The sequence below is a fragment of the Vipera berus genome (genome assembly GCF_964194415.1).
Source record: "Vipera berus genome assembly, chromosome: 6".
Lineage (NCBI taxonomy): Eukaryota > Metazoa > Chordata > Lepidosauria > Squamata > Viperidae > Vipera > Vipera berus.
The window spans coordinates 54,414,566-54,430,581 of NC_138208.1; the positions used below are offsets into that span (position 1 = coordinate 54,414,566).

Consider the following 16,016-nt stretch of genomic DNA (forward strand, 5'->3'; position numbering starts at 1 on the left):
GATGCCTTGGTTGATGCCTGGGAAAAGGCGGCCACTGAGGCACTCAACTGTGTTGTACCCTTGTGACCTCTTACCCGGCGCAGATTCTGTTGGGCTCCATGGTTTTCTGTGGAGCTCTGAGAGATGAAGCGTCGGAGACGGGGTCTAGAGAGTGGTTGGAGGTCCAGCCGTTCCGAATCTGACCGATTGCAGCTAAGAACCTTTATAAGGTCTTATCTTGCTGCGATGAGGACAGCAAGGGCTAATTACTTCGTTGCCCTCATCGCGTCCGCAGATAATCGCCCAGCCACCCTGTTTAGGGTGACTCGCTCCCTCCTTAATCAGGAGGTGAGAGAGGAGCCCTTGCAGGGGCAGGCCGAGTAGTTTAGTCATCATCTGATGGACAAAATCGCTCAGATCCGGGCCGGTTTGGGATGTGGAGGAATCGGACGGTCTTGAGCACGTTATCTGGACTGAGTTCGATCCTGTTTCCCCTGATGATGTGGACAGGATGATGAGGAGGCTGAGCTCCACCACTTGTTTGTTGGACCCGTGCCCCTCCTGGCTGGTTTATACGGCTCGGGAGGAGACACGAGGCTGGTTCCAGGCAGTAATAACTGCTTCCTTGAAGGAGGGTGTCTTCCCGGCCTCCCTGAAGGAGGCAGTGGTGAGACCCCTCCTCAAGAAGCCTGCCCTGGACCCGGCTGTTTTAAATAACTATCGTCCGGTCTCCTACCTCCGCTTTCTGGCGAAGGTTGTTGAGAGTGTGGTGGCCCATCAGCTTCCTCTGTTCCTGGATGAAACTGATTATCTGGACCCGTACCAATCGGGTTTCAGGCCCGGTCACAGCACGGAGACGGCATTGGTCGTGCTGGTGAATGATCTCTGGCGGGCTCGGGACAGGGGTTGTTCCTCTGTCCTAGTCCTATTAGATCTCTCAGCGGCTTTCGATACCATCGACCATGGTATCCTACTGCGGCGTCTCAGGGGGTTGGGAGTGGGAGGCACCTCCTCCTATCTCCTGGGCCGCTCGCAGGCGGTGTTGACAGGAGGGCAGAGGTCCGCCCTGAGGCCTCTCGTTTGTGGAGTTCCTCAGGGGTCAGTTCTCTCGCCCCCTCCTGTTCAACATCTATATGAAGCCGCTTGGTGAGATCATTCGTGGTTTCGGGGTGGGGTATCATCAGTACGCTGATGATACCCAAGTTTTTTTCTCCACCCCGAACCAACCCAGCAATGCCCTCGCCGTGATGTCCCGTTGCCTGGAAGCAGTCCGGGTCTGGATGGGGAGAAACAGGCTTCGTCTCAATCCTGCCAAGACTGAGTGGCTGTGCATACCGGCATCTCGGGTCAACCAGACTATTCCATCTCTAACAATGGGGGGTGAAGTGTTACCCCCCCGTTGATAGGGCTGACAACTTGGGCGTCCTCCTGGATTCACGGCTCAATTTTGAAGATCATATAGGAGCCGTGACCAGGGGGGCTTTTGCCCAGGTTCACCTGGTGCGCCAGTTGTGACCCTACCTGGACCGAGATGCCCTACGCACAGTCACTCATGCGCTCGTGACCTCCCGTTTAGACTACTGCAACGCTCTCTACATGGGGCTGCCCTTGAGGACCACCCGGAGGCTTCAACTGGTGCAGAATGCGGCCGCACAAGTCGTGATGGGGGTCTCCCGATACTCCCATGTAACACCTCTGCTCCACGAGCTGCATTGGTTGCCCTTCGGGTGAGATTCAAGGTGCTGGTGATGACCTACAAAGCCCTAAATGGCGAGGGTCCGGGATATCTGAGGGAACACCTGCTGCCAGCATCAAGCTCCCTTCATCCAGTGCGCTCCCACAGGGAGGGTCTTCTCAGGGTGCCGCCGGTTAAAGATTGCCGGTGGGTAACACCCAGGGGTAGGGCCTTCTCAGTGGGCATGCCTGTCCTTTGGAACCAGCTGCCCGCAGAGCTTAGGACTGCCCCCGATCTCTGTTCATTCCGCCGGGACCTGAAGACCTGGCTCTTCGAGCTCTCTGGCCCAGGCTGAGAATTTTTAATTTTTAATTTTAACTGGGGTTTTTATTTTCTCTCAGGGTTTCATTTAATCTTTTTTAATTGTTTTAACTTTTGTATTGATTTTCTTTTAAATATCCTGTAAACCGCCCTGAGTCCTTTGGAAAAGGGCGGTATATAAATCTAAATAATAAATAAAATAAATAAATATCTGAGGGAACACCTGCTGCCGGCATCAAGCTCCCTTTGTCCTGTGCGCTCCCGCAGGGAGGGTCTTCTCAGGGTACCGCTGGTAAAAGATTGCCAGCGGACAATACCCAGGGGGAGGGCCTTCTCTGTGGGTGCGCCTGCCCTCTGGAATCAGCTGCCTGTAGAGCTTAGGACTGCCCCTGACCTTCGCTCATTCCGCCAGGACCTGAAGACCTGGCTCTTTGAGCTCTCTGGCCTGGTCTGAGCATATTAATTGGGATTTTAACTGTTTTTTAACTGGGGTTTTATTGCAAGGTTTATATAATTCTTTTTAATTGATTTTAAGTTTTGTAATTGTTGTATCTGTTTTTTTAAAAAAACCTTGTGAACCGCCCTGAGTCCTACGGGAGAAGGGCGGTATATAAATTGAATAAATAATAAATAAAATAAGTGTACATTTGAGATTTGATGGCTAATAACAATTTTTTTTGTAATAGTACCATAAAATAATATATCAATGTGAAGGTAATTTAATCAACAATGTAATGTAACAAAGTTTGTTCAATTATCTGTATAATATGAAAAGTTATAGCCAGATAACCAGAAAAAGGAAGCACAACTTGTTTAGGTTGATATCAGGTAGCTTTCCTTCATCTGATTGTAGCCAATGAGCATGAGTGTTTAGAGAGCCAATCAGGTGTCAGTAGGATTCAGTTATTGATGTCATGTATTGAAGCTGAGAGGAGGATATCTGTCAGTGTGTTATGTGATTGCTCTCAAGTTGGTTGGGTTTTTTTGTGTTCTTTCATTTAGTGAGCATGTAAAATGTAATAAATTAAAGTAATGGTGCAAAGAGGTAACTGGTCACCCAGAAAGCGATGTAAAATAGTATTATTAAGTGAACAAGGCTACAGTTATAAAGAAATAAGAAGAAAAATTGGTGAAAACTTAACCAAAAGTGGCATTTCTAAGTTTTTGAAGAGGTATAAGGAGACTCAGTCACTACAAAACCACACTGGTAAAGGCAGGAAAAGGTAAACAGCAAGTGATGATAGAAAAATTAAGAGACTGTGCCTACATGACAGAAGAACATCATCTAGGTATATGAAAGATGAAATGGCGCAATGCAATGTGAAGTTGAATGCAAGGACTGTTCAGTGCAGACTGCAGGAATTTGGCCTAAAATCTAGAATTCCACAGAAAAAGCCACTTTTATCTCTCAAACAAAGGTTGAAGTCTAAACTGGGCTAAAACCCATGTTACCTGGATAGAGGAACAATGGGACACTGTTATTTGGAATGATGAGACCAAGATCTCCCTGTTTGGTAGTGATGGCATAAAATATGTAAGGAGAATCCGAGATTTGCCTTCTGATTGCATTACATGTACCATGAAACACCCAGTCAGTGTTATGATCTGGGGTTGTATGACATCAAAAGTCGTGGGCTGAATGTGTGTGATTAATGGGAATATAAATGGCCAAAAATACATTAATGAAATACTTGAGCCCAAACTGAAGCCTTCCGCACATGATCTTTTCCAAGACAATGAAGCATATATATTTCAGCAGGATTCAGCTCCATGTCATGTTGCTGCTGTGTGCAAAAAGTGGTTTTAAGATAATCATATTCTACTGCTGGAATGGCCTGGGAATAGCCCAGACCTTAACCCGATTGAAAATCTATGGAGCCAACTAAAGAAACTTGTTAGTCAGAAGCAACCCAGCAATAAAACCGAGTTAATAGAAGCAAACATTCAATTTTGGTTCCACATTATAACAACTGCAGAACTAAAGGACTTGGTTCACTCCATGGGAAGACGTTGTAAGGCTGTAATTCATGCTAAAGGTTACCCAACTAAGTATTAACTGACATGGTGATAATTTTTGTATATCTCATTTTTTCTATGGTGATAATTTTTGTATATGTTGTTTTTTCTATGGTGATTTTTGTATATCTCATTTTTTCTATGTGTTTCACTTTTCTTCTTTATAACTGTTATTGTAATACCAAATCCTTCATAAAAGTTATTATATTACATTCTTGATTAAATTCTTTCCACTGACATATAATTTTATGGTACTACTCCAAAAAAAGTGGCATTATTAGCCATCAAACCTCAAATGTACTTTTCCCAAAAGGTTTCCACAATTTTGACCACTACTGCATGTATAAAACCAGCTTCAGCTCTTAAAACTGTAATCTATTTCTGCTTGGTGTGTAGAGACAATGACATTTATGGTGAAATATATGACCAGCAGAGGAAAAATGAGGCACTATTATGCCCTTTCCTTAGAATAGCAATACAGTAAGTATTCAGATAATTAAAGTGGAAATGGAAATGCTAGCTTTCACATTCAGATTGACTTAATACAATCTATTCTATTAATACAATCTATTATATTTGGAAGCAGTAACACAGGCAGCTCCGAGATTAAATATCATCACTTATAGAAGAACCTTTTTCTTAATATTGATGAAAATGCTAGCCCTTTATTTTACTATCCTCTTTACAGTAATTGAAAGGCATTCCTTTGATGGTAAAACAAGGGTGGGTATCAGTAGCAGATGTGATTTTACATGAGCCAGAACCAATTAGGAGAAAATGGGATGTCCAAAGTGTATGTGAGTTTGTGCTTTAATTTCCTTGGAGAACTTTGTATTTAGTACTCAACAATAATTTTCATGAATATTTTCAGAAACCTTGTTTTTTTGTTTTCGTACTACTTACGACCAATTTTTAGGCTGCATTTACATCTAAACCAAACCCATCTTTGTTTAGGAACTTACATGATAGGTACAAAACAGAGGCAAAAGAAGAAAGGGGAGAAACCAACATTAGAGAGTAGAAACACCTATTGTCTTGGATGAGAACCATTTTTATGTATGTATGTATTGCATTCTCATCTCTTTCCCAAAATAACAGACTTTAAAGAAAAGAAAGCAGTTAAGAGATCTCAACAGATTTAATAGCTAAAATTCCAAAAGGGCTCCCTGAAATTAACCCAAAAGTCACTGTTACCTACTTCTGTATAAAAGAACGTTAGCTGAACATTCTATTGAAGTTGTTCACTGAATTATCTGCATGTACATCAGCAGCAATTAAATATTCCTATACAAACTTAAAGGCAAAATGTCTATGGAGATTCTCAATCCACTACGTCATGGTTGTCCCAAAGGTGCTTTTTTCAAGAGGCAACTGGACTTTCTTGTTTTTCTTTGAAGACGTTTCGCATCTCATCCAAGCTTTTTGGATGAGAAGTGAAACGTCTTCAAAGAAAAACAAGAAAGTCCAGTTGCCACTTGAAAAAAGCACCTTTGGTCAAACTGAAAGCCAGTTATTAATTGTTTATAGAGATCTGGAATGAAGCTGTATCATGTTTCTGTATTTCCTTAGCGTTGGGACTACAAAATGCTTTTCTAATACAACATGAAAATAGATATCAACAGTGCATAGGAGCCTATTTACTTCAAGCACAAACAGAGGTATCCAAGGTAGGCATTTTATTTTGGAAATGTTTCTTGAAAGCATAAAATGTATCCATAATTATTGGCCTCTTTGATGGATGAGGTAGTACTTCCTGCCTTAAAATAATGCTGTTGCTTCTCCAACAGTTTTCAATAACTATCATTCAGTTCCCTTTCTTCTTTCTGAGAAAGGTCATTGAGAAAATAATCGGTCCAGAGTAGATGGGAACTCTTGATGAAATGGATTATCTAAACCCATTGTAGTCAGGTTTGAGCCATGATTTAGTATTAAGACAACTTGGGTTGTCCTTGTAGACAACATCAGAAAAAGGGTGGAGGTACTGCTTCCATTCATGTGCTTCTTGAACTCTCAATGGCTGTTTCTATTGTTGACCATGGTATTCTTCTGAGATGCCTCCCTTGGCTAGGGATGGTGGCATCATTTTATGATGATTCTCCTTTTTCCAGAGCCAGCTTCAATCAGTATTGCTTGGGGGAAGAAATCATTCTTGCCCCTCTTTTGTAGGGTGCCACAGTTTTATTCTCTGTCCCCTTTTTTTCAACATCCATATAAAACTGCTAAGTTCAGTAGCATCAATACAGGGATAATACATAATTATATCTCGTGACCCTGGGCTGGCCAAGCTGTTAAGGTTCTGTCCCACTGGAGTCTGTGCCAGTTTGGATAGGGAGGAATTCACTTCTATAAAGACCAACTTGCTCTGAGTGCCTGGGCCACTCAGATCTTGAATTATTCAGCTTTGACCTTGCATGGGATTGCACTTCAATAAGCAGGTGGCTGCTGTAACCAGGAAGTCCATTGCACAGCTTCATCTGGTACACCAATTATGCCCTATCCCAGATCTGGAAGACTGTCAGTCAGTCCTACCCAGAATATCTCATGACTTGACTATTGTATGTTGTACATGGGATTACCCTCAAAGATCACTCAGAAGCTTCAACTGAGCCAGAGTACCGTGGAATGGGTAGTGATGACATTGCCTGTGTGCCATGCAACACCTCTGCTTTATGAACTGCACTAGTTGCCTTTTCGGTTCCTGTGCAACTCAAGGAGTTGCTATTCCTATAAACCCCGTGATGGTATAGCACCTAATTATTTGAGGGGCTACCTATCTCTTATAGCATTTGCTCAGGCTATTCAGTGTGGCAGAGTCGGCGCACAAGTGCCTGTGATTAAATAATGCTATTGGAACTCTAAAAGCATTCCTTCTCTGTAGCAGCACTTGCAATATTTACTGAGTTCCCCAACCACCAAGCTAGCCCCCACCCTGTTTACATTTTGAAGACCCTTAAAAACATGGCTCTTCACCCCAGCCTTTAGTAAGAGCGAGGAAGCTTTCTTTGGATTGTGTGGGTTATTTCTATTTTGTATTTGTCTGGTTTTTGTCATTCTTGCAATTTCTTTATCCTCTTTTTTTCTCTTTTGATGTTTTTATTTGTGAGCTACCCAATGTCATTGGGGGTTAAGTGGCATACAAATCCAATCAATAAATTGTAAAAACTAAAAACATTTGTTTTTTTTCTCAGAAAACATGGATATCCCAGATGGAAACAACAATCACCAACTATATAACAAGAAATAAACTTTCAAAAGCTTCATTTTTCAGTACACTTGATGAATCCTCTGAAATTTAGCTGTAGCTTGTAATGTGTTTACTTTTTTAATGTTTTCCAATTTTTAAAGAAGTGTTAAAATATTTGGAAACCTTTTTGAAATGGGAGTATTCTTTAGTTTGAACAGAGTTCAGAGAATAACTCATATGAATATATGCAAACATCAATGTTACTACCGTGTTTCCCTGAAAATAAGACCAGGTTTTATTTTTTAAAAAAGTTTTGCCCCAAAAAGAGGTACCAGGTCTTATTTTCAGGGGTTATTTCCATGGGCTCATCTCATGGCGGTGGCGGCACCGACAGCCCTGCCCAGCTGGCCCATTTTTTCTGAGGCCGAAGGAAACACCTCTGCAGCTGGAATGGAGCTCCGAATTGACACAAGTAGTGCCCCCTGGCCTGCATCCTGCCGTCAGAGGCCTCTGCAGCCGAGAACCGAGCTACAGATTGAATCCGGAGTTCCATTCTCAGCTGCAGAGATCTTTCCTGAAGGCCTCTGATGTTGAAATGCAGGCCAGGGGCCCCCGCAGAAGTGGGCCAGCGAAGTGAGGCAGGTGTCGATTCATGGGAGGCCTGGCTGCAATGGTAAGGGTGCGGGGCGTTCATCTGCATTTACTAATAAACATAAATGAAAAAATATAAGAATATTAAGTGCCATTAAACTAACATTTTTAATTTACTTTCATGCTTAATTCTTTATCAAACTAACTACGATAGCATTATGACCTGTCTAAAAATTATAATGACAATAAAAAACCTGAAGATAATAGTGATGAAGACAGAGATGAAGAAATAATGAGAAAGAAAAAAAATCCTATAATATGCAAGGCTAATAAAAATAAATAAATAAATAAATAAATAATGTGACTACAAAAACTAAGAAAATTGTTGCAATGGTGTAGAGATGAATTTAATCATATTTGTCATTTGTTATGATAAATTGGACAACGAAGAAATGGTATCCAGCAGAGATTTCCTGGTAGAACATTCATCTAGCTGAAAAAACTTGATTCTACTTTGAGAGACTTTTAAATTCAGGAAAAAATTGAAATTATCTAAAACAGTGCCAAGTAAAACTCAAGAAGGTAGCTATTTAATAGCAGAACTACGACCAGAAAAACTTCATATAGCTCTAGAGGCACTGATTCTTCCTTTCTGCACTAAAGAGATACTTAGGCATAAAGGAGAAACAGAAGGGATTTTTAAAGGGTTTGGGTTTTTGGACAAAACTATTAGCAAATATAAGGCTTTGAAATGTCTTTATCTTAGTTATCATCAGACACTGGAAGAACAGCTCATTTGCTAGGATTCATTTGCCACACTGATGATTGTAAAACAGAAATGTTCTGTTGTAATGAATTAACAGGGCTTTTATGGCTGAAATGTTTTTTCTGAAGCAACCATGCTAATAGAAAATGGAACAAAAATGCCACAGAATATGATTTATGAGTTTAGTAACAAATTTATCACCATGATTAAAAAACAACCTGACAGATATTTGACAACCAAGTTAACTGGAATTTCTCAAATTGAAAATTACTTCAGAGCCACACGTAAAAATAACCTTATGGCAGGTTAATGGACAATAGGACTTTTGATTTATAAATTAAAATATTTTTATTCACTAAATATTATTTATGAATAAGCTATCTACTTGGTAGCACCTAAATAATTTTGGCTGATTTTGACATGCTAAGCAAGATCCAACCAAACTGTTCTTTTGGATGGAAGACTATTGACAAATACGAACATTTAAGGGAGGCTGAAAAGTTGGGAGGGGGGAATCTTGGATGAAGACAATGGGAAATCACTTCTGTATTGCTTATTTATTCAAAGCTCTTTATAAACCACCCATCCTGAATTATTTTAGACAGAATGAAAAGCAACACAAATACAGTATGTCCAAAAAGTTGTTAGGAGATGAGCATGGCTTTTTTTAAGGTGGACTGGCAATACAGCACACATACAATTACTTAAACATACAAAATCCATTATAAATCTTCCATTATGAGAGGTCTTTTTACTTTTTTAAAAATATGATGCATCATTCATTTTATCCATTCAATTGGCAATTAAAGGATGCTATGGGATGCTATAGTCAAAAAATTAATTGAAATGTTTTGGTGAAACTACTACTAAAAATTCTTTCATATGATTTGGACAAGACTCGAACTAATTAACCTGCTACATAGGGTCTCTAGTTCATAATACACATCCAATTATGTTATATCTCTTGAGATCTTTCCATTCTGCCATGTGTACTTGGCACTACACGTTAGGGATACTGATTTTATACAGCCTTTTTTAACAATACTAGACAATACACAACCTGTTAGATCATTGTTTCAGAGATATTTCCTTATTGAAATAGAAAACCAAGGGAAAAAATAGTGGATGGAAAAAGCAACTTCCAATTTCCTGGAAGCTTGAACACAGCCGACTGCTCTTTAGCAGTTGATGATGGGACTGGTCTACATGACCTGCAGAAGGCTAGGGCAGAACTGATGTACTGAAACTCCAATCAGCATTGAAGTGACCATAAAATTGCCAAATTTCAATCCCAGAGAAGTCATGGGTCCCAGACTCTGAAAGCAAAGTAAGTCATCTGAATCACAAGATGGGCAGCATATAAATTTGATAAATAATGATAAATAAATAACTTACCTCAAATAAGTTTGAGGTACCTTGGTTCAAAAATTGTTGCCCTATAATGCACTTTGCGTCCAGTTAAAGTCTACAAGACACAAGAGTTTCAGTAATACACAGATTGAAATTTTTATACAAACTCAAAGAACTCAGGGAAAATGATAATCATTTAAAATAGCAATATCATTATACGGAATAAAGGAAGAAATTCAATCTTGCCATAGCCAAAATATGAAATAGTTGAAGCATTCTACTAATATGTGAATTGGAGATGAATAGGTTTGACATATATAGCAGATAACTTTCCATACCAGCAAAAGTGCACCAAAACAGTAATTGCGAATGGTCTATTAGAAATTTCTAATTTTATTTTCAGCCCAATAATAGAATACAAAAGTAATATTTCCATAAGTATCCACCCATGGGTTTCATACAGAATTAGTGATTGCATGGTGTCATTTTTCTTACTACTCAGCTTCCATCACTTTCCAAATGCAGAGTTTAGGAATTACAGTGCATACTGAACTAAACTCTTTAACATTATAAGGCACGACTACATGACTACAAGTCATAAACACACCACTCAAAGAAGGACTTAAGAGAATCCACCTGATAAAAATTGCCATGCAAGACTATCTAAAGATAACGTGAATGTAAGGATCCACTTGAAAAAGAAGTGCAATCTTATGTAGATAAAGCTACCTTAATACATCTGTAATTTAAGATAAGCACAGAAATTCTTCAAGTCTAATTTGTACAATATACAGACCCCACCCCAATAAACATTATGCACAATATTCACATCTGCGACCATAATAAGCCAATAGTTAAAAAGAGGCCAATAGGACAATACAATTTGTGGCACACTTCCATTAAAGCATAATAGCATTTTTCAATTTCTTGCCAAAAGCACTGGAAATAGAGGCTAACTTAATGACGTGTAAATATTAACAGCAGCCAATGTGACACATACAGCTGATATCGATCAAACATTATAATTAGGAACAGTTCTATAATGTAATTTTTCTCCAACACCTATAGGTTTGTAGAATTAAAGGAACCAAAGAGTATCGATTATAATAATTGAAAGTTACATAAGCACACATACTGAAATATTACATTTTTGGCGAATCAAAATGTTTTAAAATTTGGCAGTAATCACAAATCAAATCTAACATCGTAGTGAGGAAACCATTTTAAAATGGGCTCAACTTGAGTTTTATATCAAGAGGTAGTTAAAATGAAATCTTACATAGTGGCATTCTTCAACTGGGCTTTTTGTGTGTTTTTAAAATAATTTTATTACAAAAGTGATAAATCCTATACAAGCAGCATTTTGGATAGATTTCTATTACAAAATGTTTATTTGTGTATTAACCTGATGTAACAATGTTTTTTCTTTCTCTTTGGTGCAAAGAGTTTGGATTTAACCACATATTACAATGCAGGTGGCATGAGTTATTCAAATCTGCCACACTAATCAACAACATATACTGTATTTGAAATTTATAAATTCAAAACGCCAATAACAAACCTTATTCATATGGGTTTTAAAGAGATCACAGCAGAAAAACAAATCTCTGCTGAATGGTGTTGTCTACCACACAAACTAGTTTTCTCATGACTGTTTTCCTGTATGCCTGCTATCAAACAATTCCATACTGAGGCAAAGCAGTTAATGTTAAATATGGACAGCTTTATTCATTTTTTAAACGCTAAATGGAAACTGAAAATATACCACTTCTAAGTTTTAAAGAAACAATACAAATACTAACATTTCTGTTCTTAAGTAGGGAATTTCCTTTTCTGTTTATTGCTATGACCTGAAAATAGATCATCTAAATATTTTTTATGTAATTTAATAACAAATGTTTGTATAGGAACAATGAAAGCCACTGAGAACATGAAATGTGCAAAATTGCCAAGTCTACTTTTTCTATTCTTAAAATCAAGCAGTGCTTTTAAAGAAAATGCAAAGCTCTTCAGTATACACTATGTATACTAAACTATGTATCCTCTGTCCATAGAAATTATGGACGTAATATTCCTAAACACAATATGAAATTACTAGGGAATTGAATGAGCACTTAATTAAGAATGTACAATTTTGTAGACCAATTACTACATCACTTCTTTCAAACATTTGTTCCTTCTCTTGCATATAGTGTTGGTTACACTAAAAAGTGCATAGTGCAAGTGACAATGCAATACCTTGCTCTTCCTGAGTTTTCAATTTTTAAACTATCAGATCAACCTCATTTCCTTTCTCTGGACAAGCTGAACTTTATCCATGTGTGTGTTAATGTATGTAAAACATCTAGGGACTGCAATGAAATCTAATTCCCACTTAAATGAGGGGCAGATAGTTTGCTTGTTTTAAATATCCTTTTAAAAATACTTAGAAAAAAATGCAAATGGCAGATACAACCTTGGAAAAAAATTCCCCCTTATCTTATATATAGGAAGCCATTTCCAAAATGACACCTGCTACAACACATACAAACATCATCTTAAAAATATTACTTCCCCCTTCTGAATCAGTTTCTTTATGTTAATTTATGAGATGAAGAGTTTTAAATATATATATAATTAATCAACTACTCAGAAGATAACCCCAATAAAATTCAGTTCCTATCATGAATACTTCAAACTTTATCTTTTTCCAATTTAAAGTAATAATAGTGAATAAAACAGCTGGATAGCATCTGAACTGTATCTCTATTGTAGACTCTATGAATAGCTGACTTAGAAGATTTGATCTCTATACATTATATTCATATTTGACCATTTGGACATTTTTACCTCATACTGACTCATAATCTTTAAGACTTTTGATCTATCAAACCAAAATTGTATAGTCCACAACTATTTTTTCTCCAAGATTTCAGACAAGAAAAAAAAGTGTGTAAGCCCTAGTACCTGTGATTTCATTATTTGGAGATACAAACAGAACTAGAATCTTCTACATGGAAAGCCCTCTTTGTCAATATATCTTTATTAAACCACTTGTGTTACTTTTTTTCTACTTCCATATTCATTTCTATGTCTACAACTGCACTCATCTCCCATGCAAACAGGTTACAAATCCCCCCAAAAATGATTTTAAATATTACCTTATATTTTACTAATAACTATATGTTACTAAACTAGATTTTACCAGTGCATTATTTTATATCAGCACAGTGTGCATAGTAGTGTATGTATATCCAATCTCAACTGCAACAAACATTGTTATCCATCTATTAGTTTCAAAACAGTAATTTTAACTTTCAGATGAATAAAATATGACATTACTTTTTAATAAACTCCATAATTAGAGATTGTTAATTAACTTAATTAACATAAAACAAGAGAAACTACTGAGAATTTAGGTTTCTCTTCAATCTTTACCAGTGCTGAGTTTCATTCCAAATTTTAAGGAGGACGAAGATTTGTAATAATAAAATGGGGAACATGCACCTTGAAAATGGTGGAATTATGAAATAATTAATAATAATCATAACTATGTATCTTTCAGTACCAGAATTTGCTATGCTTGGATCTTCCAGGCAATATTTGAGAGAACAGTGCAAACATATTTGAATAGTACAAAGAAATGTAAAGGAGCATAAGAATTTGCATATCAAAGATGATGTAGCCCAACTATTTTCAACAGGATGCAGCATATCCTTAGAGAAGAAATATCAGATCTACACTATAGTATTGGGGTTGCTTTTCATTATCTGTGACATATATTGTACAGTGATACTATAGAAAACAGCTTGACAATCTTGAGAGTTCAAGGCAGCTTCCACTAATTAGACATAATCATAAAAAGGAACTCATAGTAAAAAATTAAGAAGAAAAAAGAGGGGAAAAACAAAAGACATGAAAAGCTGCTTGTTTGAGGCTATTAATACCTTATACATTTCTGAACAATCATTAAGATATTTATGCAGCAATAATTGAAACACAAAATCCCTGCAAAACTGTTTAAAGGGGTTGTTTTTGAACAAACAAATTAGGATAAAAAAATACATTGTAATTTCTCTATTTTAATTTTATTTACAAGTCATTGGAGATTTATAAACTTGACACAGAAGCTCTCTTTGACCAAAACCAAGTAAGTCACAGATAATTTCAACTTCACAAGAAGTACAATTGTTTGACGTTACCAGTTAAACACTATACTATAATTTTGCCAATTGTTACAATCAGTGCCCACCCAAAATAGTAGTCTGAGTATTGTACGAAGTGCATAACAGAAATTTTACTCTAGCATAACATGTAAGAGTTGTGAGTAATTATCCTTGTAGATCATTGAAACAAGTATCACAGACACGAACAGGTTTCTTAGAGGAAGGAGTTAAGGCATTCTTTGAGGAACACTCAGCACAGAAAATATTTCCACACTGTCTACAATGGTGCTGAAAAACAACAACAAAAAAGAAAAGTTATGAACACATAGTATATATAAGCTCAAACTCTATAGCTTGGTATTACATAAATGTTACTCCAATACTTAATTGTTTAGACTTGGCTCATACATCAATACTAAAATATAAGCTAATATTTGGTTATTGAACAAGTCTGAGTTTATTTAGTATTATTATTTATTAAACTTATATGCCACTCATCTCACTCTCAAAGAGTCTCTGTTCCTAAACTAAGACACGAACCACGCTTTGTTAAGCTTCAATGACTATATTCAAAAAACACATCAAGCCAGGACTTAACATCTAACATAAAACCATACATGGATATTTCTGATGCAATAATTAGCTATGGTTTAGGATAAATAATAAACTGAATATAGTTTGCAAGGAAAGTAAAAGTGAGCCTACTGCGCAAGTACACTATTTTTAGAAGTACACGTCTCCTCATTCAGGGACCATATTCCACTCTAATGACGTGGTTATTAAACAAAATGGTCGCTTAGGGAACACATGAGAGAGCAAAAGAGCTGCTGTGAAGATCACTGATTGCTGCTGTCTCATTCAGATTCTTCCTCTGCCTTTTTTGCCCCCTTGTATGATGAAGAAATTGCTTAAACAACCTATCTCTTCCTGACCTGCTTTTATTCAGCAGTGCAACAATTCCCCAAAAAGTAACAATAAATGATAGTTCTATAATCTTAATTAGTTGACTGGAACCCTCCCATTACTGCATGAAATTGACCAGACCTTAATCAGTTTTACTCCAAACGTTTTGCTATCAGGCAAAATTTGATCACATTCCTCAGAAAATGATTACCATTTATTACCATTGTATTTGAGAATGGTCACTAACCTAATTAGTTACAAAAAGAGAAGTGGCTGTATTGCATGGGATGAATTTAAAACATAACAGTCAATATAATTCCGGGTTTTCTACTAACAATATATTTCTTAGTTAGAATGATACTGGGCTGCATAAAATATCTATATACATACATATTGATGTGTATTTCAGTGAACAGATATAATTCAAAATTAACCAAGCAACAACCCTATTTTTAAAGTTTAACCCAACAGTAATAAGAAATATTATCTTTCCTATGTAACATTGTAAGTAGAAAAGTTTCTGAAAAAATTCTTATGCTAATTTTGTTAGAATATATCTGAAATATGTTTAAAATGTTTGTATTTTAATAAAATGTTCCGATTTCCAAGGTCACAATCATCTATTTCCAGTTCGACTACATGCAGTGGATATTAACAAGAGAGAAATATGTCACTATCCAGGCTAAGCAGGTGTTGTCATCAAGTTTAACTGAAAGCAAGTGAAAATTGGCATTGTTAACAAACTTCTCACTGTGTCCAAAAGAAAATATATATAGTATTTTGAATAAATTTACCCCACACTATCAGAGAGATATATGAGATTATTTCTTAAATTAATCTTATTAACACGTGATTTCACTTTATGAAAATAAGCCTCATGATATATACCCATACATACCCTTCTTATTGTTACAGAAAAACCTTTTCCACAAGCCATGCAATTCTGAACTTCATTGTCTTCAGCCCATTTCCTATTTAATGCTTGTGTATGTTTGATCTATACAAAATTTAAGAAATAGATTAAATCAAAACTTCAAATTGTATGAAAATTATGTAATCAAAATTCAGTAAGGCTATTGAAACTAT

The 16,016-nt window shown here is 37.0% G+C and overlaps 2 protein-coding genes across 3 annotated transcripts in view; one reads left to right on the top strand and one right to left on the bottom strand.

Annotated features, from left to right (window-relative positions):
- PLEKHG7 (pleckstrin homology and RhoGEF domain containing G7) overlaps window positions 1-8,630 on the top strand; it is a gene marked incomplete at its 5' end in the record, with an annotated part of 37,838 nt that extends 29,208 nt beyond the window's left edge. Inside the window, 2 exons of the mRNA XM_081330409.1 lie at window positions 5,561-5,658; window positions 7,180-8,630. Coding sequence (XP_081186535.1) covers window positions 5,561-5,658; window positions 7,180-7,287 — 206 coding nt within the window. The 3' untranslated portion in view covers window positions 7,288-8,630. The remainder of the gene's footprint in view (window positions 1-5,560; window positions 5,659-7,179) is intronic.
- The window catches only part of EEA1 (early endosome antigen 1), a 51,816-nt gene continuing 44,428 nt past the window's right edge, over window positions 8,629-16,016 (bottom strand). For both annotated transcript variants that reach the window (XM_081330408.1, XM_081330407.1), the window contains exons 28-29: window positions 15,829-15,927; window positions 8,629-14,315 (exon numbers count right to left, since the gene is read on the bottom strand). In XM_081330408.1, the coding sequence (XP_081186534.1) occupies window positions 14,193-14,315; window positions 15,829-15,927 (222 nt within the window). In that variant the 3' untranslated portion in view covers window positions 8,629-14,192. The remainder of the gene's footprint in view (window positions 14,316-15,828; window positions 15,928-16,016) is intronic.